The sequence below is a fragment of the Mobula birostris genome, chromosome 4 (assembly GCF_030028105.1).
Source record: "Mobula birostris isolate sMobBir1 chromosome 4, sMobBir1.hap1, whole genome shotgun sequence".
NCBI lineage: Eukaryota > Metazoa > Chordata > Chondrichthyes > Myliobatiformes > Myliobatidae > Mobula > Mobula birostris.
The window spans coordinates 205,110,650-205,133,817 of NC_092373.1; the positions used below are offsets into that span (position 1 = coordinate 205,110,650).

The 23,168-nt window shown below is 48.1% G+C and overlaps 1 protein-coding gene across 2 annotated transcripts in view; it reads left to right on the forward strand.

Annotated features, from left to right (window-relative positions):
* Positions 1-282: 282 nt before the first annotated feature.
* LOC140196892 (heat shock 70 kDa protein 12B-like) overlaps positions 283-23,168 on the forward strand; it is a 49,856-nt gene continuing 26,970 nt past the window's right edge. For both annotated transcript variants that reach the window (XM_072256799.1, XM_072256800.1), the window contains exons 1-5: positions 283-364; positions 8,301-8,377; positions 16,909-17,009; positions 18,314-18,441; positions 22,665-22,851. In XM_072256799.1, coding sequence (XP_072112900.1) covers positions 8,335-8,377; positions 16,909-17,009; positions 18,314-18,441; positions 22,665-22,851 — 459 coding nt within the window. In that variant the 5' untranslated portion in view covers positions 283-364; positions 8,301-8,334. The remainder of the gene's footprint in view (positions 365-8,300; positions 8,378-16,908; positions 17,010-18,313; positions 18,442-22,664; positions 22,852-23,168) is intronic.

A 23,168-nucleotide genomic window follows, 5' to 3' on the forward strand; every position in this document is an offset into this window, starting at 1 on the left:
GTGTGAAACCTGTGTGTTTGCCATTGTGAGTTTTCGAAGTCAGTGTGCATGCCCCGTGCGTCAAAGTCCTGTGTCCGTGTGTCAGTGCGAGTGCACTGCTAAGTGTGTGTGTGAGTGTGAGCGGCGCACTCAGCAGGAGCCGGTGAAGGGTTAATCCCGGGGCGGGACCACCCCGCTCCGAGCCACCGCGCCTGACACAGTGCGAGCGGAGCGGGCGGAGGCACCGGGTTACGGAGCGGAGCGGGCGGAGGCACCGGGTTACGGAGCGGATCGAGAAGAGGGCCGTAAAACATCGCGCGCTCTGCCGCCCACCTCCGCAAGCGACGAACACCGGGGGAACAGCGCTGGACGGGGCGATCGCTGGGTGAGTCCGTCCTAATCCCCCGCGGCAGCATCTCCACCCCGCACCCACCGACCTCCGTCACCCGGAATACGACTGCCCGTTGGATCTTACCGTGTCCAGGGAATGCGCTCTGAGGGGCATCCCCTCTTTCTGCGAGGGATCCACTCCCCACCTACCCCCTGTTCTCACCGACCATATACACCCCACACCTCCCCCTTCCCTGTACATCGCCATACACCCCCTCCCTCCCTATTCACCTCCAGCCTTGCGACATGCCTCTCCCTACCCCTTCTCACTCCTGCCTCCCCCCGACCCTACACCCTCATCTGTTCCCCCCTTTTCCCTGTATCCCGTGTTCTTCCCCCCCCCCCCCCCCATTTAGGCTACATCCTGACAACACCATCTGACAACATAGGCGCTGCTACAGCCCCAGATCTCTACCTTCGGTATCTTTCCGTCGGACGTCTGGCCTCGGGACTAAACTTTGGTACCCCACACTTCTTCTCCATCTTTCCCTCTCTCCCACCCGGCACCATTTCTATGTGTTCTACGTTTTCAATGTTAAGACGAGGTTGATAGGTCTCAAGTGCGTCAAATGTTACGGGGAGATGTCAGAAGAATCGGGTTTAGAGGGGCAATAAATCAGCCGTGATGGAATGGCAGAGCAGATTCGACGGGCCGAATGGCCCAATTTTGCTCCTAGGTCTTATGGTCATTAAAAACCCGGGCGCTGTAATCCCTGCGCTGTTCCTCCATTGGGTTTGGCGTTGCCTGAGGTGTTGGTCGCAGTGAGGGTGCGGATGGCATTTCCAGGACAGAGCGGAGACTCCAGGGTTAACGTGGGCAGAACACCCACTCACCGGGGCTGTGTTCCCTGGGGTTTAGGGGCCGTGAGGTGGATCTGAGGGGGAGAGACCGCCACAGCTGGTTGAGACTCCGACTTCCAGGTAAACTTGTTTTAGATTTAATTTAGTTTGAGTGAGTCGCTGTTATTGCCTCTGCTGTTCAGTCAGTCTATGCCTCTCATAATTTTGTACACTTCTAACACCTTCTAGTTTGTCATAAAAATTAGGAAGTCTGCAGATCCTGGAAATCCAGAGTAACGCATGGAACATGCAGGTGGAACCCGGCCGGGCCGGCAGCATCCATTGAATGGCCCGAAACGTCGACTCTCTATTCATTTCCACAGAGACTGCCTGACCGGCAGAGTTCCTCCAGCATGCTGTGTGCGTTGTAGCAATGATCCCCGCCGCGAAGTTTGTACGCGGATCTCCCAGCCACCTGTTACTTCTGCGGCCTGGAAGAGACCGTGCACCACATGTACAGTACGTGGAGTGAGCGAGGCTGCATCTCCTGTTCGCCAGTCTGCGGGGGCCCCTCCTCGCCTTCTGGTTGCATTTTAGCCCCAACGTCTTGGGGGAGGGGGCGCAAGGGGAGAGGAGGATGTCCTAGTAGACATGCTTCTGGAGCTATTGAAACTGGAAGTGGGCAGCGGAGGGTTCTGCCCAGGCCGGCTGCCTGCCGATGATCCAGGGATGTGGAGGTACCTCGAGGTGTTCCAGGGCTATTGGGTACCACAGGAGAAGAAAGAGACGGGAATATTTTAATTTAGATTGTGTTCGTCACTGTCATTGTTTCTGTATTTGGCGTAGTATTGTAGAATTGTAATTTGCAATAAGTGTGTTTTTGTAAAACAAAGGGAAATTATTTGGACTCGCCTCCACACTGAGGGAGATGAGGAGGCCCTCCCTCAGATTCTGAAGACAGGGGGTGGTGGTCAGTGGATCTTATTCTGTCTGGAGTCTGTGACTAGTGGAGTTCCACTACCAGGGCGTCTGCTGTTTCTGATGTGGGTAGCCAATCATGAGAGGTACAGATCAGGTGGATGATCACAGACTTTTCCCCAGGGTAGGGGAGTCAAAAGTTGAAAGGGGGGGATTTTTGGAGCAGGTGGGACACGGCTGGTGGCGTAGTGGCATCAGCATCGGACTTCGGGACGTAAGGTCGCGGGTTCGAATCCAGCCGGCTCCCCTGCACGCTTTCCATCCGTGCTGGGTTACGAGCTGGTGATCTCTTTGGAAACTCACCCGGCAGAAGGCAATGGCAAACCGCTGCTGTAAACTTGCCTCGTACGCCGTTGCCCACTAAGTGGAGGGAAAATCGTCCGTTAACCGGAGAGATTCCGGATGCGACGTACCTTTCCTTTTTTTCACATTGAGGGTGGCGAGTGTATGGAACGAGCTGCCGGGGCAAGTGGGAGGGGTGGGTAAGTGAAGTGGTAGAAATCGGCGTGTGCGGAGTTGAAGTGCATTGAGTGAGAGAAAACTGTAGGAAGGCAGAGTGAGTGCAGAGGGCGTCCCAGCTCGAGCAGGCAGCGACCATGGTGGTGTGACGGTCTGCGTAACACTGGTATAGTGGCTGTGACCCGGGTTCAGTTCCCGCCTGTAGTGGTAAGGAGTAGGTACGTCCCCCGCCCCTCTGTGAACACGCGGGTTTCCTCCGGGAGCTTCAGTTTCCTCCCACATACGGGTTAGGGTTAATAATTTGTGGGCATGCCGTGTTGACGCAGGGACCGTGGAAACACTTGGGTGCCGCCCCCCAGAACATCTTCGGGCTATGTTGCTTGTTTATCGGGATCATGATGCTGCCTTTAGCTCGGGGAAGCAAGCACTGCGCTTACAGGAAGGCGAAATTCTCAGAGAATATACAACCACTTCTGCGATACCAGAGACACGAGGCGCATGTGGCAGGGAATTCAGAGGATTACTGACTCCAAGTCTACCCTTTGCGTCAGTGACCAGGATGCCTGACTCCGCGACAGGTTGGATGTCTTTTACTCCCGGCTGAATGCGCGGAACGAAGTACCGGCAGGGAAAGCGCCCCTCCCCCAGGAGAGGAGACACTCTGTCAGGCTGAAACTGAGGTGAGGAAGACCCTGGCCAGAGTCAACCCACGCAAAGCTGCAGTGCCCGATAATATACCAGATTGGGTTCCGAAAGACCGCGCAGCCCAGCTGACAGATATATTCAACAACTCTGTGGAACTATCCATTATTCCCTTGGTTTTCAAAGCTGCAAACATCATTACAGTACCAAAGAATGCGACAGTATCCGGCCTAAATGACTATCGTCCTGTGAAATACGTTGAACGGCTGGTCATGGAGCTCTTTACTCCCGGATACATTGGACCCTTTGGAATTCGTTTATCGCTCGAATCGATCCACTGATGATGCAACAGCCTCGTCCCTTCCACTCCGTCCTGTCCCACCTGGAAAATGGGGTCTCATATGGCAGACTGCTGTTTATAGACTTCAGTTCAGCTTTCAACACTTGTCCCAGAGGGGGGTGAATCTCTGGAATTCTCTGCCCAGTGAAGCAGTGGCTTCACCTTTAAGACAAGGTTGGATAGAATTTTGCATCGTGGGGAAATTAAGGATTATGGGGAAAAGGCAAACATAGAAACATAGAAAATAGGTGCAGGAGTAGGCCATTCGGCCCTTCGAGCCTGCACCGCCATTTATTATGATCATGGCTGATCATCCAACTCAGAACCCCGCCCCAGCCTTCCCTCCATACCCCCTGACCCCCGAGGCCACAAGGGCCATATCTAACTCCCTCTTAAATATAGCCAATGAACTGGCCTCAACTGTTTCCTGTGGCAGAGAATTCCACAGATTCACCACTCTCTGTGTGAAGAAGTTTTTCCTAATCTCGGTCCTAAAAGGCTTCCCCTTTATCCTCAAACTGTGACCCCTTGTTCTTGACTTCCCCAACATCGGGAACAATCTTCCTGCATCTAGCCTGTCCAATCCCTTTAGGATTTTATACGTTTCAATCAGATCCCCCCTCAATCTTCTAAATTCCAATGAGTACAAGCCCAGTTCATCCAGTCTTTCTTCATATGAAAGTCCTGCCATCCTGGGAATCAATCTGATGAACCTTCTTTGTACTCCCTCTATGGCAAGGATGTCTTTCCTCAGATTAGGGGACCAAAACTGCACACAATACTCCAGGTGTTGTCTCACCAAGGCCTTGTACAACTGCAGTAGTACCTCCCTGCTCCTGTACTCGAATCCTCTCGCTATAAATGCCAGCATACCATTTGCCTTTTTCACCGCCTGCTGTACCTGCATGCCCACTTTCAATGACTGGTGTATAATGACACCCAGGTCTCGTTGCACCTCCCCTTTTCCTAATCGGCCACCATTCAGATAATAATCTGTTTTCCTATTTTTGCCACCAAAGTGGATAACTTCACATTTATCCACATTAAATTGCATCTGCCATGAATTTGCCCACTCACCCAACCTATCCAAGTCACCCTGCATCCTCTTAGCATCCTCCTCACAGCTAACACTGCCACCCAGCTTTGTGTCATCCGCAAACTTGGAGATGCTGCATTTAATTCCCTCATCCAAGTCATTAATATATATTGTAAACAACTGGGGTCCCAGCACTGAGCCTTGCGGTACCCCACTAGTCACCGCCTGCCATTCTGAAAACGTCCCATTTATTCCCACTCTTTGCTTCCTGTCTGCTAACCAATTCTCTATCCACATCAATACCTTACCCCCAATACCGTGTGCTTTAAGTTTGCACACTAATCTCCTGTGTGGGACCTTGTCAAAAGCCTTTTGAAAATCCAAATATACCACATCCACTGGTTCTCCCCTATCCACTCTACTAGTTACATCCTCAAAAAATTCTATGAGATTCATCAGACATGATTTTCCTTTCACAAATCCATACTGACTTTGTCCGATGATTTCACTGCTTTCCAAATGTGCTGTTATCACATCTTTGATAACTGACTCCAGCAGTTTCCCCACCACTGGCGTTAGGCTAACCGGTCTATAATTCCCCGGTTTCTCTCTCCCTCCTTTTTTTAAAAGCGGGGTTACATTAGCCACCCTCCAATCCTCAGGAACTAGTCCAGAATCTAACGAGTTTTGAAAAATTATCACTAATGCATCCACTATTTCTTGGGCTACTTCCTTAAGCACTCTAGGATGCAGACCATCTGGCCCTGGGGATTTATCTGCCTTCAATCCCTTCAATTTACCTAACACCACTTCCCTACTAACATGTATTTTGCTCAGTTCCTCCATCTCACTGGACCCTCTGTCCCCTACTATTTCTGGAAGATTATTTATGTCCTCCTTAGTGAAGACAGAACCAAAGTAATTATTCAATTGGTCTGCCATGTCCTTGCTCCCCATAATCAATTCACCTGTTTCTGTCTGCAGGGGACCTACATTTGTCTTTACCAGTCTTTTCCTTTTTACATATCTATAAAAGCTTTTACAGTCAGTTTTTATGTTCCCTGCCAGTTTTCTCTCATAATCTTTTTTCCCCTTCCTAATTAAGCCCTTTGTCCTCCTCTGCTGAACTCTGAATTTCTCCCAGTCCTCAGGTGAGCCACTTTCTCTGGCTAATTTATATGCTTCTTCTTTGGAATTGATACTATCCCTAATTTCTCTTGTCAGCCACGGGTGCACTACCTTCCTTGATTTACTCTTTTGCCAAACTGGGATGAACAATTGTTGTAGTTCATCCATGCAGCCTTTAAATGCTTGCCATTGCATATCCACCGTCAATCCTTTAAGTGTCATTTGCCAGTCTATCTTAGCTAATTCACGTCTCATACCTTCAAAGTTACCCCTCTTTAAGTTCAGAACCTTTGTTTCTGAATTAACTATGTCACTCTCCATCTTAATGAAGAATTCCACCATATTATGGTCACTCTTACCCAAGGGGCCTCTCACGACAAGATTGCTAATTAACCCTTCCTCATTGCTCAAAACCCAGTCCAGAATAGCCTGCTCTCTAGTCGGTTCCTCGACATGTTGGTTCAAAAAACCATCCCGCATACATTCCAAGAAATCCTCTTCCTCAGCACCTTTACCAATTTGGTTCACCCAATCTACATGTAGATTGAAGTCACCCATTATAACTGCTGTTCCTTTATTGCACACATTTCTAATTTCCTGTTTAATACCATCTCCGACCTCACTACTACTGTTAGGTGGCCTGTACACAACTCCCACCAGCGTCTTCTGCCCCTTAGTGTTACGCAGCTCTACCCATATCGATTCCACATCTTCCCGGCTTATGTCCTTCCTTTCTATTGCGTTAATCTCTTCTTTAACCAGCAACGCCACCCCACCTCCCCTTCCTTCATGTCTATCCCTCCTGAATATTGAATATCCCTGAACGTTGAGCTCCCATCCTTGGTCACCCTGGAGCCATGTCTCTGTGATCCCAACCATATCATAATCATTAATAACAATCTGCACTTTCAATTCATCCACTTTATTACGAATGCTCCTTGCATTAACACACAAAGCCTTCAGGCGCTCTTTTACAACTCTCTTAGCCCTTATACAATTATGTTGAAAAGTGGCCCTTTTTAATGCTTGCCCTGGATTTGTCGGCCTGCCACTTTTACTTTTCTCCTTAGTACTTTTTGCTTCTACCCTCACTTTACACCCCTCTGTCTCTCTGCACTGGTTCCCATCCCCCTGTTGTGAACTAACCTCCTCACGCCTAGCCTCCTTAATTTGATTCCCACCCCCCAACCATTCTAGTTTAAAGTCACCTCAGTAGCCCTCGCTAATCTCCCTGCCAGGATATTGGTCCCCCTAGGATTCAAGTGTAACCCGTCCTTTTTGTACAGGTCACGCCTGCGCCAAAAGAGGTCCCAATGATCCAAAAACTTGAATCCCTGCCCCCTGCTCCAATCCCTCAGCCACGCATTTATCCTCCATCTCATCGCATTCCTACTCTCACTGTCGCATGGCACAGGCAGTAATCCCGAGATTACTACCTTTGCGGTCCTTTTTCTCAACTCCCAAGTAGGTAGGGATGAATCCATGGTCAGATCAGCCATGATCTTATTAAATGGTGGAGCAGGTTCGACAGATCAGATGGTTGACTCCTGCTCTTATTTCTTGGTTCTTAAACCAAACTAATCATTCATCTTTATCCATGTGTGTCTGAGAGACAACGTCTGTGTGTGTGTGTGTGTGTGTGTGTGTGTGCGAGCGAGCGTGCGCGCGCGTGTGTGTGTGTGTGTGTATATGTGTGTGTATATCTGTGTGTGCATGTGTGTGTATATGTGTGTGTCTGTGTGTGTGTGTGCGCGCGCACACGCGCGTCTGTGTGTGTGAGAGAGAGACAGAAAGAACCTGTCTGTGTGAGGGAGAGAGATTGTGATTCATTCTCTCTGTCCACCTATCCCCGCCCCTACCACTTTCCCTACAAGTAACAGTGCCTATGTGATATAAACTCAGTGGCCTCTTTATTAGGTACACCTGTACACCTGCACATTTAATCAGCCAATCATGTGGCAATATAAAAGCATGCAGACATGGTCAAGAGGTTCAGTTGTCTGGACCAAACATCAGAATGGAGAAGAATGTAATCTAGGTGACTGGCCGTCGAATGTTTGTTGGTACTACACGGGGTTGTCTGAGTTTCTCAGATGCTGGCGATCTGCGATTTCCATGAAGAACAATCTCAAGAGTTTACAGAGAACAGTATAAAAAAATCCAGAGGGACAGTTCTGTGGGCAAAATCACCTTGTTAATGAGAGAAGTCAGAGGAGAATGGCCAGACTGGTTCAAGCTGACAGCAACTCAGATAACTTTACAAAAGCAGTGTGCAGAAGAGAATTTCTGAAAGCACTACACATCGAACTTTGAAATGGATGGGCTACAGCAGCAGAAAACTACGCCACATTCTGATCTAGTACCTAATAAAATGGCCACTGAGTATATTTCCTCACCAACAGTGCAGCCTACCCTCAGTACCGCCATCTCGGCTTGCCTTCGCTATGCAGAGCCCAGGAAAGTGACCTCAGGCTCGGTGTGTCCACCCAGGACATGGGGCTGGGCAGGGCAGTGTGGTGGGGGCTCCCGGCCAGCTCCCAGAATGACCAGTCCTCTGCTGTTTTCCAGGGATCGCCCAGGAGGAGTGCCGGAAGCTTATAACATGAACTCAACCATCGACACCCCCATCGCGAAGTGGGCTCCAGGTAAGACTGTCCCTTCCCACCCCAGCAGACCCTACCCCCTACCCCACCCCTTTCCCTCATCTCCAGACATGTAGCCTAGCCTTGATGGAGAACACTGAATGCTAATCTAGGGAGAGTATTTGATGTAGTATACCGGGGGTTGGACTACTCAATAAGCATTACAGCAGAGATTCCCCTCCAGTCCATGCCAGCCAGCTAGTCCCACTTTCCTGTGTTCAACCCGTGTCCTTCAAAGCCTCACCACTTCATGGACTTGTCCAACTGCTTCTTCAATTACACTATTGTTCTGGCCTCAACGACTTCCTCTGGCAGCTTATTCACCTACCCACCACCCTGTCTCTGTGAAAACGTTGTCCCTCAGGTCTCCTTTCAATCTTCCCCCTCTCATTTTAAACTTGTACTGTCTAGATTTATGCTCTCTAGCTTCTCCCCCTACTTTTGGGATAAGACTGCAACCGTCCCCTTTATCTCTGCCCGTCATGATTTTATAAACCCCTATCCGGTTACCCCTCAGCCTTCTTCACCCCAGGGAAAACAGTCCCAGACTGTCCAGCTTCTCCTTAGCACTCAAACCCTCCGGTCTCAGTAAAATCCTGGTGAATCTTTTCTGCCCCTTCTCCAGTTTAATGACAGCCTTCCTGTAGCCGGTGATCAGAACTACACACAGTACGCCAGGGACTCAGCAATGTCTTTTACTGTGTAATATTATGTCCCAGCTTCTGTACTCAGTGCCCTGATTTTTAGGTTTACAAAATTATGAGGGGTACAGACAGAGTAAATGCGAGTAGGCTCTTTCCACTTAGATTAGGAGAGATAAATATGAGAGGACATGGCTTTAGGGTGAAAGGGGAAAGGTTAGGGGGAACTTCTACACTCACAGAGTGGTGGAAGTGTGGAACGAGCTGCCATCTGACGTGGTAAATGCGGGCTCACTCTTAAGTTTTAAGTATAAATTGGATAGATTCATGAATGGGAGAGGTCTGGAGGGTTATGGACTGGGTGCAGGTCAATGGGACTAGCGGAATAAAGTTTCGGCACAGACTAGAAGGGCTGAATGGCCTGTTTTCTGTGCTGTAGTGTTCTATGGTTCTATGATGAAGACCAGCATGCAGCATAGCATCAGTCATGCACTTGGCCCCGACACAATGAGAAAACAAGAACACTTACGTCAGGCTGCTGTTTCTGGATATCACTTCGGCATTCAATGCTATTGTCCCACAGACCTTGATGGACAAACTCCTACTCCTCGGTCTAAACACACCCCTGTGCTGCAACAGGGTGTTGCACTTCCTAACCAACAGGCCTCAAATAGTCAGGATGCATGACCGCTCCTCCCTCCGCACCATTCTCAACACGAGTGACCCCAGGACTGTGTACCGAGCCCGTTGCTGTACACTCTGCTCACACGTGTCTGCATGGCCAAATCACATCATCAAGTTCGCCGATGACACAATAGCGATGAGACAGCCTACAGAGAGGAAGTGGAGTTTCAAACTTTGAGCAGTTTCAAACTCCTGGGAGTGCACATCTTGCAGTACCTGTCACGGTCCCAGAACACACCCTACACAACGTACACATAATGACATACTGGTGGGGATGAGAGCAGAGCAGAGATGGCTGAAATTTCTGGGAATAGTTCACAAGTCGCAGGATAGATATGTCCCACAGAGGAAGAAGTTCTCAAATGGTAGGGTTAGGGCAACCGTGGCTGACAAAGGGAGTTAAGGACTGCATAAAAGCCAAGGAAAAGGTAAATAAGGTAGCAAAAGTGAGTGGGAAGTTGGGTGATTGGGAAGCTTTTAAAATCCAACAAAAAGCAACTAAAAAAAGCTGTAAGAAGGGAAAAGATGAAATATGAGGGCAATCTAGCCAATAATATAAAGCAAGATACCAAAAGTGTTTTTTTCCAGTTATATAAAGAATAAAAGGGAGGTAACAGTTGATATTGGACCAGTGGAAAATGATGCTGGTGAGGTAGTAATGGGGGACAAAGAAATGGCAGATGAACTTAATGGGTACATAGAAACATAGAAACATAGAAAATAGGTGCAGGAGTAGGCCATTCGGCCCTTCGAACCTGCACCGCCATTTATTATGATCATGGCTGATCATCCAACTCAGAACCCCGACCCAGCCTTCCCTCCATACCCCCTGAACCCCATTGCCACAAGGGCCATATCTAACTCCCTCTTAAATATAGCCAATGAACTGGGCTCAACTGCTTCCCATGGCAGAGAATTCCACAGATTCACCACTCTCTGAGTGAAGAAGTTTTTCCTAATCTCGGTCCTAAAAGGCTTCCCCTTTATCCTCAAACTGTGACCCCTTGATCTGGACTTCCCCAACATCGGGAACAATCTTCCTGCATCTAGCCTGTCCAATCCCTTTAGAATTTTATACGTTTCAATCAGATCCCCCCTCAATCTTCTAAATTCCGAGTACAAGCCCAGTTCATCCATTCTTTCTTCATATGAAAGTCCTGCCATCCCAGGAATCAATCTGGTGAACCTTCTTTGTACTCCCTCTATGGCAAGGATGTCTTTCCTCAGATTAGGGGACCAAAACTGCACACAATACTCCAGGTGTGGTCTCACCAAGGCCTTGTACAACTGCAGTAGTACCTCCCTGCTCCTGTACTCGAATCCTCTCGCTATAAATGCCAGCATACCATTCGCCCTTTTCACCGCCTGCTGTACCTGCATGCCCACTTTCAATGACTGGTGTATAATGACACCCAGGTCTCGTTGCACCTCCCCTTTTCCTAATCGGCCACCATTCAGATAATAATCTGTTTTCCTATTTTTGCCACCAAAGTGGATAACTTCACATTTATCCACATGAAATTGCATCTGCCATGAATTTGCCCACTCACTCAACCTATCCAAGTCACTCTGCATCCTCTTAGCATCCTCCTCACAGTTAACACTGCCACCCAGCTTCGTGTCATCCGCAAACTTGGAGGTGCTGCATTTAATTCCCTCATCCAAGTCATTAATATATATTGTAAACAACTGGGGTCCCAGCACTGAGCCTTGCGGTACCCCACTAGTCACCGCCTGCCATTCTGAAAACGTCCCGTTTATTCCCACTCTTTGCTTCCTGTCTGCTAACCAATTCTCCATCCACATCAATACCTTACCCCCAATACCGTGTGCTTTCAGCTGGCACACTAATCTCCTGTGTGGGACCTTGTCAAAAGCCTTTTGAAAATCCAAATATACCACATCCACTGGTTCTCCCCTATCCACTCTACTAGTTACATCCTCAAAAAATTCTATGAGATTCGTCAGACATGATTTTCCTTTCACAAATCCATGCTGACTTTGTCCGATGATTTCACCGCTTTCCAAATGTGCTGTTATCACATCTTTGATAACTGACTCCAGCAGTTTCCCCACCACCGACGTTAGGCTAACCGGTCTATAATTCCCCGGTTTCTCTCTCCCTCCTTTTTTAAAAAGTGGGGTTACATTAGCCACCCTCCAATCCTCAGGAACTAGTCCAGAATCTAACAAGTTTTGAAAAATTATCACTAATGCATCCACTATTTCTTGGGCTACTTCCTTAAGCTCTCTAGGATGCAGACCATCTGGCCCTGGGGATTTATCTGCCTTCAATCCCTTCAATTTACCTAACACCACTTCCCTACTAACATGTATTTCGCTCAGTTCCTCCATCTCACTGGACCCTCTGTCCCCTACTATTTCTGGAAGATTATTTATGTCCTCCTTAGTGAAGACAGAACCAAAGTAATTATTCAATTGGTCTGCCATGTCCTTGCTCCCCATAATCAATTCACCTGTTTCTGTCTGTAGGGGACCTACATTTGTCTTTACCAGTCTTTTCCTTTTTACATATCTATAAAAGCTTTTACAGTCAGTTTTTATGTTCCCTGCCAGTTTCCTCTCATAATCTTTTTTCCCCTTCCTAATTAAGCCCTTTGTCCTCCTCTGCTGAACTCTGAATTTCTCCCAGTCCTCAGGTGAGCCACTTTCTCTGGCTAATTTATATGCTTCTTCTTTGGAATTGATACTATCCCTAATTTCTCTTGTCAGCCACGGGTGCACTACCTTCCTTGATTTACTCTTTTGCCAAACTGGGATGAACAATTGTTGTAGTTCATCCATGCAACCTTTAAATGCTTGCCATTGCATATCCACCGTCAATCCTTTAAGTGTCATTTGCCAGTCTATCTCAGCTAATTCACGTCTCATACCTTCAAAGTTACCCCTCTTTAAGTTCAGAACCTTTGTTTCTGAATTAACTATGTCACTCTCCATCTTAATGAAGAATTCCACCATATTATGGTCACTCTTACCCAAGGGGCCTCTCACGACAAGATTGCTAATTAACCCTTCCTCATTGCTCAAAACCCAGTCCAGAATAGCCTGCTCTCTAGTTGGTTCCTCGACATGTTGGTTCAAAAAACCATCCCGCATACATTCCAAGAAATCCTCTTCCTCAGCACCTTTACCAATTTGGTTCACCCAATCTACATGTAGATTGAAGTCACCCATTATAACTGCTGTTCCTTTATTGCACACATTTCTAATTTCCTGCTTAATACCATCTCCGACCTCACTACTACTGTTAGGTGGCCTGTACACGACTCCCACCAGCGTCTTCTGCCCCTTAGTGTTACGCAGTTCTACCCATATCGATTCCACATCTTCCCGGCTTATGTCCTTCCTTTCTATTGCGTTAATCTCTTCTTTAACCAGCAACGCCACCCCACCTCCCCTTCCTTCATGTCTATCCCTCCTGAATATTGAATATCCCTGAACATTGAGCTCCCATCCTTGGTCACCCTGGAGCCATGTCTCTGTGATCCCATCTATATCATAATCATTAATAACAATCTGCACTTTCAATTCATCCACCTTATTACGAATGCTCCTTGCATTGACACACAAAGCCTTCAGGCGCTCTTTTACAACTCTCTTAGCCCTTATACAATTATGTTGAAAAGTGGCCCTTTTTAATGCTTGCCCTGGATTTGTCGGCCTGCCACTTTTACTTTTCTCCTTAGTACTTTTTGCTTCTACCCTCACTTTACACCCCTCTGTCTCTCTGCACTGGTTCCCATCCCCCTGTTGTGAACTAACCTCCTCACGCCTTGTCTCTTTAATTTGATTCCCACCCCTCCCCCCATCCATTCTAGTTTAAAGTCACCTCAGTAGCCCCCGCTAATCTCCCTGCCAGGATATTGGTCCCCGTTGCATCAGTCTTCACTGTGGAAAACACTAGCAGTGTGCCAAAGGTCCATGAGTGTCAGGGAGCAGGAGTGAGTGCCATTGCTATTACAAAGGAAAAAGTGCTAGGTAAACTCAAAGGTCTTAAAGTGAATAATTCACCTGGACCTGATGGACTACATCCCAGAGTCCTGAGAGAGGTTGCTGAAGTGGTAACAGATGCATTGGTCATGAGCTTTCAAGAATCACTTGATTCTGGCATGGTTTCGGAGGACTGGAAGATTGCAAATGTCACTCTACTCCTTAAAGAGGAAGGCAAAAGAAAGGAAATTATAGGCCATTTAGCCTAACTTCATGGTTGGGAAAGTGTTGGAGTCTATTATTAATGATGAGGTATCGGGGTACTTGGAGACTAATGATAAAATAAGTCAAAGTCAGCATGGTTTCTGTAAAGGGAGAGGCAAATCTGTTAGAGTTCTATGAGGAAGTTAATACATAGGATGTACAAAGGAAAGGCAGTGGGTGTCATTTACTTGGATTTTCAGAGGGCTTTTGATAAGGTGCCACACATGAGGCTGTTAACAGGAAAGTCCTATGGCATTACAGAAAAGATACTGGCATGGATAGAGGAATGGTTGACAGATAGGAGGCAGTGAGTGGGAATAAAAGGGGTCTTTTCTGGTTGGCTGACAGAGACTAGTGGTGTTCCTGAGGGGTCAGTATTTTCACATCATTTGTCAATAATTTGGATAATGGAATTGATGGCTTTGTGGCAAATATTGCAGATGATACAAAGATAGGTGGAGGGTTAGGTAGTGCTGAGGAAGCAATGCGATTGCAGCAGGACTGGGACAGATTGGAAGAAGGAGCAAAAAGGTGTCAGATGGAATACAGTGTTGGGAAATATATGATAATACATTTTGGTAAAAGAAACAATAGTGCAGACTATTATCTAAATGGGGAGAATGCAAGACTCCCAGAAGATTAATTTACAGGTTGAATCTGTGGTAAAGAAGGCAAATGCAATGTTAGCATTTATTTCAAAGGGAAATAAAACATAAAAACAATGAGATAATGCTGAGCCTTTATAAGACACTAGTCAGGCCGCACTTGGAGTATTGCCAACAGTTTTGGGCCCCGTATCTCCGAAAGGATGCATCGTCATTGGAGAGAGTCCAGAGGAGGTTAATGAGGATGATTCCAGGAATTCCATGTGAGGAATGTTTGGCAGTTTTGAGCCTGTACTCACTGGAATTTAGAAGAATGTGGGGGACCTCATTGAAACCTACTGAATGTTGAAAGGACTCGATAGTGTGGATGTGGAGAGGATGTTTCCTATGGTGGGAGTATCCAAAACTGGAGGGTACAGCCTCAAAATTGAAGGGCAACCTGTTAGAACAGAAGTAAGGAGGAATTTTTATTTGGCCAGAGAATAGTAAATCTATGGAATGCTCTGCCACAGACTGCAGTGGAGGCCAAGCCCATGGGTATATTTAAGACGGAAGTTGATCATTTCCTGATCGGCCAGGGCATCAAAGGACATGGTGAGAAGACAGGAGTATGGGGTTGAGTGGGATCCAGGATCAGTCATGTTGGAATGGTGGAGCAGACTCGATGGGCTGAATGGCCTAATTCTGCTCCTATGTCTTATGGTCTTATGGTCTAATAGACATTAAACACTTCTGTAAATCTGTCAGGGTTGTCTATTGTATCTAGTGGTCCCAGTGCAGCCTCTATATTAGTGAGACCTGACATTAAGTTGTAAGACCCTTTGTTGAACACCTCTGCTCCATCCACCAAAAGCGGAAACTCCCAGTGGCCAAACATGTTAATTCCTATCCCCATTCCTGTTCCAACATGTCCATGGCCTCCTCTTTTGCCATCATGAGGCCACTGTCAGAGTGGAGGAGCAACACCTCATACTCCATCTGGGTGGTCTCCAACCTGATGACATAATCATCAATTTCTCCTTCTGGTAATTTTTCCCCTCTTCTTCTATTCCTCACTCTGGTCTCTTACCTCTTCTCCTCACCTGCCAATCACATCCCATTGAGAACCCACCTCCTTCCCTTTGTCCCATGGTCCACTCTCCTCTCCTATCAGATTCCTTCTTCTCCATCCTACCCCACTGGTTTCACCTCTCTATCCTCCTTCCTCTCCCCTACCCGACCTTTTTATTCTGGCATCTTCCCTCTTCATTTCCAGTCCTGATGAAGGGTCTCGGCCCGAAACGTCAGCTGTCTATTCATTTCCAGTGTTTTGCGTGTGTGTGTTACTTTAAACAATTTTGAATCTTAAAAAGCCTTTTTCACTGCCCTGTCTATTTGTGTTGCCAGTTTCAGGGAACCATTTATCTGTGCATCTAGGTGTCTCTGGTCTGCAACACTCCCCAGGGTCCTCTCGTTTACTGTGTGTCTTCTGCCACGTTTAACAACTCAACACTGAATGGGTCAGCACAGTAGTGTAGTGGGTAGCACAGCGATTTACAGTACCAGCGATCCAGGTTCAATTCCTGTTGCTGACTGTAAGCAGTTTGTACTTTCTCCCCGTGATCGTGTGGGTTTCCTCCGGGTGCTCCAGTTTCCTCCCACAGTCCAAAGACCTACCAGTTGATCATTGTAAATTGTCCCGTGGTTAGGCTAGCGTTAAATTGGGAGATTACTGGGCGATGCGGCTTGAAGGGCTGATTCCATGCTGTATCCCAATAAATAATAATAAAAATACTACCATCAGAGAGGAGGCACGGGAACAGCTTCTTCCGCTCGGCCATCAGATTTATAAACAGTCCTTGAACTCACGAACACTTCCTCACAGTTCCTCTTTTGCACTATTTTATTTTATTTTTTATCCTAATTTATATTGTATTACACTGTACAGCCCCTACAGAGAAAAACAAATTGGACAACATTTGTCAGTGATAACTGCACAAAGACAGCATCCAGCTTTGGGACTGAGACCTGTCGAGGGCTTCACCCGGTTCCACGCTGTGGTTTTGAATTCATGAAGACTACGTCACTGTTTTGCTGTCTTTTGCCCAACAATGTTTGTTTTTCGATATTCCTTATTGTACTGGTATACTTTTTTAAATGTTGCTGCAAAACAACAAATTCACGTCATAATGTCAGTGATATTAAACCCGATTCATTATCAGCATCCGACGGGTTTACAGAGATGTCAGTCTGGGTTCCAGTTCCCACCCCCGCGACACACACCATGGGTCCCCTCGGATAGACCAAAGGGGCTGAACAGCCTCCTGAGTAGGGCGCGGATTGCGGAGACGCGGGTCCTCGATCCCCGTGTATCCCGAGTGCGAGCCTGACGTCTCTTTCTGCTCCGCAGACCCCAGAGAGGAGAATCCGGCGAACAGAAGCCCGGGGAATGGATCTGCACTACAGCCGGAGACCTGTGCGATTGCCCCCCTCACACCCAGAGTCTCACCGGTAGGTGGATCACAACCCCACACCCACGCACACACACACCACTACCCATACACCTCTCCCACCTACACACACTGCCCACTCGTCAACTTAGCCAGACCTAGCCACCACACCACCACCCCCGCCCAACACACACACCCAGAGTCTCGCTGGTGGGTGGATCACTCCACTCCCCTAAATCCCCTCACTCTCCTCACTCCATATTCACATTCCCCCCCCCCCCCACACACACACACACACACATCCCTTACCGTCAGGCGGAGCACTTGCCTTCCCATGCCTTCTCCCCTCCCCACCTACACACACTATAAGACATAGGGGCAGAATTAGGCCATTCAGCCCATCGAGTCTGCTCCGCCATTCCATCAGGGCTGATTTATTATCCTTCTCAACCCCATTTTACTGCCTTCTCCCTGTACCCTTTGACGCCCTGACGAATCAAGAACCCATCCTCCGCTTCAGGTATACTCAACGACCTGGCCTCCACAGCCATGGGTGGCAATGAATTCCACAGATTCACAGCCCTGCCACCCTGTTCCACACTCTGGTGAGTGAGTCACACTCCCCACTGCGGTGCTGACCCATTCTTCGTTGTCCTCGGTATCCAACAAAAACAGGAAACCTGTGCGGGAGAGTTCTTAAAGTGGAAAAGCCGTTGCTCTGGGGCAGTTTCACTCTCTCCACGTCAGAAGTCTGGGTCCGGTGGTAGGAACAAGTGTCACAGACTGGGATCTTCCCTGGTTGCAGTGGACGGCCGTGATGTCTTCTATGCCTTGCCGAGCCCTTCGCTCTCCACGAAGCGTCGCAGTACAGTACGACCCTTTTGCCCGTGGATCTCACTGTTGATCTCATCTGCCCAGTCACACGCTGGGATAGGCTTGCCCCTATCTCGCTGGGTATGCGGCCGCCGGCTACAATCACCTGGTTTAGCCCCGCCTGTCGAAGTGGTGGAACGGCGTGCGACACAGGCAAATAGCTAGTCAGAGCCAGAGGTGAGAGCTGAGTGTCCAGTGGGCACCAAAGATGAGTGATCCGCCCTGGAATGGACACGACAAGCCCCTTCACCCAGAGGTGCTACCCCTCACTGGACACCCCAAACATCCCACTGACCCCATTACCTCCCAGCAAGCCCCCCCCCCCACATACACAACTCCGTGCACTCTCCTGATCTTCATGCACTCTAAACACCTCGTCTCCGCGCACTATCTCCCCTCACCCGGTCTTCATGTACTTCCCTTCCTCCCCCCACCCCCACCGTCTCAGGTCTGAGCGCGTTTGGCCTGACCACGTCTCCATTTCCTTCTCAGTGCTCCCCCCGTCGGGACGCCCCGCCCTCTCAGTCTTTCCTCGCGGTGGTCGCGATTGATTTCGGGACCACCGCCAGCGGGTACGCGTACTGCCTGGTCCGGGAGCCAGGAGCCATTCACATGATGAGGTATGTGGAAGAGGGAGTGCGGGCGAGGGGGGGGGAGTGGTGACAGGGAGGGGGCTCAGGAGATACATGCCGGGTGCGGAGCGTTGGGGAGAGGTGCTCCAGCGAGGGAAGTCAAGCACGGAGACAGAGTGTGTCAGTGACCCCACTCGGCCCCTCGGTGAGGGGCCCAATCTTTGCCTAGTCCGTGATCCCCCCACCGCTGGCATCCAGCCATTGTAGTTCCCATTCCCCACTCCCACACCGACCCGTCTCTCCTCAACCTCCTCCGCGGACAGGGTGAGGCTTGCTGTGACTGGCGAAGCCACAAGGAGCGATGCGGTAACTAGCGCTCGGCAGAACCAGGGTCAATTCCACTGCTGTCGGTATGGGGTTTGACGATCTTCCCGTGTCCAAATGGGTTTCTTCTGGGTGCCCCGGTTTCCTCCCACATCTCAAAGGCGTTAGTAAGCAGAGTTGATACCTGAACTATGGCAACACCCGACAGCCGCCCCCAGCACATCCTCACGGATTTGCTTGAACACAAAAGACACATTGTGCTTCAATGAACATGCGACAAGTAAAGCTATTTTTTCTTTAATCTTTATCATTAAAATTGAGCCACATAGATGAGAAACATAGAACATAGAAATCTACAGCACATTACAGGCCCTCCAGCCCACTATGTTGTGCCAACCATGTAACCTATTCTAGAAACCGCCTAGAATTTCCCTACAGCATAGCCCTCTATTTTTCTAAGCTCTATGTACCTATCTAAGAGGCTCTTAAAAGACTCTTTTGTATCTGCTTCTACCACCATCACTAGCAGTGCATTCCATGCATCGACCTCTCTCTGTGTGGAAAACTTACCTCTGACATCCCCCTTGTACCTATTTCCAAGCACCTTAAAACTGTGCCCCCTCATGTTGGTCATTTCAGCCCTGGGGAAAAGCCTCTGACTCCACACGATCAGTGCCTCTCATCATCTTATACACCTCTTTCAGGTCACCTCTCAACCTCCGTCGCTCCAAGGAGAAAAGGCCGAGTTCATTCAGCCTATTCTCATAAGGCATGCTCCCCAATCCAGGCAACATCCTTGAATATCTTCTCTGCACTCTCTCTATAGCATCCACAAATATAAATCTTTATTCACACAGAAAACCTCCAGAAGAAATATTCTAGGGGAATAAAGAGAATCACACTCTTATAGAGTCATAGAGTACAGCACAGAAACATCTCCTTTGAAATTATCCCCCCCCCCACCACCACCATAATGCATGCCCTCTGGTATTAGACATTTCAACCCCGGAAAAAAGTTACCGTCTGTCTATCTCTGCCTCTCATAATCTGATAAACTCTATCATATCTCCCCTCAGTCTTCGTCACTCCAGAGAAAATAACCCAAGTTTGTCCAATCTCTCGTTACAACAGCTGCCCTCTAATCCAGGCAGCACCCTGGTGAACCTCCCCTGCACTCCTACTCAACATTCTTCAGCACTTGGAATATAGTCAGGTCAATCTACTGAATTATGTGTTTCCAATGACTGCACATCTCAATCAGCAGAACCACTTTGAATATTTAATACTGATGTCTGTACAAACTCCAGTTACCCCCTTTTATAACAGTGTTAAAGAAATAAGCAACTAATCATAGAGAGAACATAGAACATAGAAAATCTCCAGCACAAGACACAATGCTGTGCCGAACATGTACTTACTTTAGAAATTACCGAGGGTTGCCAATAGCCCTCTATTTTTCTAAGCTCCGTGTACCTGTCCAGGAGTCTCCTAAAAGACCCTATTGTATCCACTTCCACCACCATCGCCGGCAGCCCATTCCACGCACTCACCACTCTCTGTGTAAAAACTTACCCCTGACATTTCTCTGTACCTACTTCCAAGCACTTTAAAACTGTGCCCTTTCATGTTAGCTATTTCAGCCCTGGAGAAAAGCCTCTGACTATCCACACGATCAATGCCTCTCATCATCTTATACATCTCTATCAGGTCACCTCTCATTCTCCTGTCGCTCCAAGGAGAAAAGGCCGAGTTCACTCAACCTATTCTCTTAAGGCATGCTCCCCAATACGGGCAACATCCTTGTAAATCTCCTCTGCACCCTTTCTATCGTTTTCACATCTTTCCTGTAGTGAGGTGACCAGAACTGAGCACAGTACTCCAAGTGGTTTGACCAGGGTTCTATATAGCTGCACCATTACCTCTCGGCTTCCAAACTCAATTCCATGATTGATGAAGGCCAATGCACCATATGCCTTCTTAACCACAGAGTCAACCTGCATAGTAGATTTGAGTGTCCTTTGGACTCGGACCCCAAGATCCCTCTGAACCTCCACACTGCCAAGAGTCTTACCATTAATACTATATTCTGTCATCATATTTGACCTACCAAAATGAACCTCCTCACACTTATCTGGGTTGAACTCCATCTGCCACTTCTCAGCCCAGTTTTGCATCCTATCAATGTCCCATTGTAACCTCTGACAGCCCTCCACACTATCCACAACACCCCCAACCTTTATGTCATCAGCAAATTTACTAACCCATCCCTCCATTTCCTCATCCAGGTCATTTTTAAAAAGCACAAAGAGTAGGGGTCCCAGAACAGATACCTGAGGCACTCCGCTGGTCATCAACCTCCATGCAGAATATGACCCATCTACAACCACTCTTTGCTTTCTGTGGACAAGCCAGGTCTGGATCCACAAAGCAATGTCCCCTTGGACCCCATGCCTCCTTACTTTCTCAATAAGCCTTGGATGGAGTACCTTGTCAAGTGCCTTGCTGAAATCCATATCTACTGCATCTATGGCTCTACCTTCATCAATGTGTTTAGTCACATCCTCAAAAAATTCAATCAGGCTCATAAAGCACGACCTGCCTTTGACAAAGCCATGCTGACTATTCCTAATCATATTATACCTCTCCAAATGTTCATAAGTCCTGCTTCTCAGGATCTTTTCCATCAACTTACCAACCACTGAAGTAAGACTCACTGGTCTATAATTTCCCGGGCTATCTCTATTCCCTTTTTTGAATAAAGGAACAATATCCGCAATCATTCAGTCCTCTGGAACCTCTCCCATCCCCATTGATGATGTAAAGATCATTGCCAGAGGCTCAGCAATTTTCTCCCTCACCTCCCACAGTAGCCTGGGGTAGATTCCCTCCAGTCCCCGTGACTTATCCAACTTGATGCTTTCCAAAAGCTCCAGCACATCCTCTTTCTTAATATCTACATGCTCAAGCTTTTCAGTCTGCTGTCAGTCATCCCTACAATTGCCAAGATCCTTTTCTTACCTAACCAGAAGGTAAAGTTCAAAGTAAACTTATTCTTATTAAAATATATATATGTCACCATATGCAACCCTGAGATTCATTTTCTTGCGGGCTTACACGATGATCAAGAAACACAGTAGAACCAATGAAAGACAATACCCCAAAGGGTGGACAAATAACCAATGTGCAAAAGACATCAAACTGTGCAAGTATAAAAGAAAAAAAATAGTAAATCTGAAATAAATATCAAGAACATGAGATAAAGAGTCCTTGAAAGCGAGTCCATAGATGTGGAAATAGTTCATTGACGGGGTGAGTGAAGTTATCCCCTCTGGTTCAAGAGCCTGATGGTTAAGGGGTAATAACTGTTCCTGAATCTGGTGCTGTAGGACCTAAGCCTCCTGTACCTTTCTCACGATGACGCTCTCAGCAGTCCTCACAATCCATTGTCGGGACTTGGGGTCAGATGCCTGGCAGTTCCCCTATCTGTCGGTGGTGCAGCTGGCCAGGACACATTCAATAGTGCTCCTGCAAAAATTGGTTAGAATGGAAGCTGGGGAGAGGGGGTATCCTCACTCACCTCAGTCTCCTCAGAAAGTGGAAATACTGCTGAGCTTTCTTGACCAAAGAAACTATTTCCAATAAATCATCACCTATTAATTCCACTTGGCCAGATAAGGACCATATCCCTCACTGGTTTTAATGTCAGTCTAAGTGCTTTTAATCAGGGTAATTCTGTCTGATTCCACCTCCTCCTCTGGCCTTGCGTTCCAGATATTACTCTCAGGGAGAATGGACTCGAGGGGTAAACTGCCTTCACCCCCTCCTCGCAGTTGAAAGCTCCTTTCTCTGAGGTGGCTCGGGGTCCATTGGGTCAGCAGGGAGAAAGGTGATGGACAGAGTGGAAGGAACCCCAGTCCCTAGGATATTGATTGATGTCTTGTCACTAGGCGATGGGAAGGTGGCGACCCAGGGGTGGCTAACCAGAAGAGCCCGACCTGCCTGCTGCTCACCCCTGAGGGCAGTTTCCACAGCGTGGGTTACACTGCCCGGGATTTCTACCACAGCCTGGACCCCGGGGAGGCCTCGGAGTGGCTTTACTTCGATAAGTTCAAGATGAAGATCCACACCTCATCGGTAAGTGGAAGAACCCGTCAAAGTCCCTGCACCACTCCCCCCCCCCACAGGTTCATTGACCTCACACCAGACAGCACTGGTCAATGGGAGGGAGGGACAGTGTGGAGGGATTTTCACTCTATGTCTGACCCCAGGAGGGTGTAACGGGACAGTGTAGCGGGAGCTTCACTCTGTGTCTGACCTCGGCAGTGTGTGATGGGACGGTGTGGTGGGAGCTTCACTCTGTGTCTGACCCTGGCAGTGTGTGACAGAACAGTGTAGAGGAAGCTTCATTCTATATCTGACCCCAGGAGGGTATAGTGGGACATTGTGGAGGG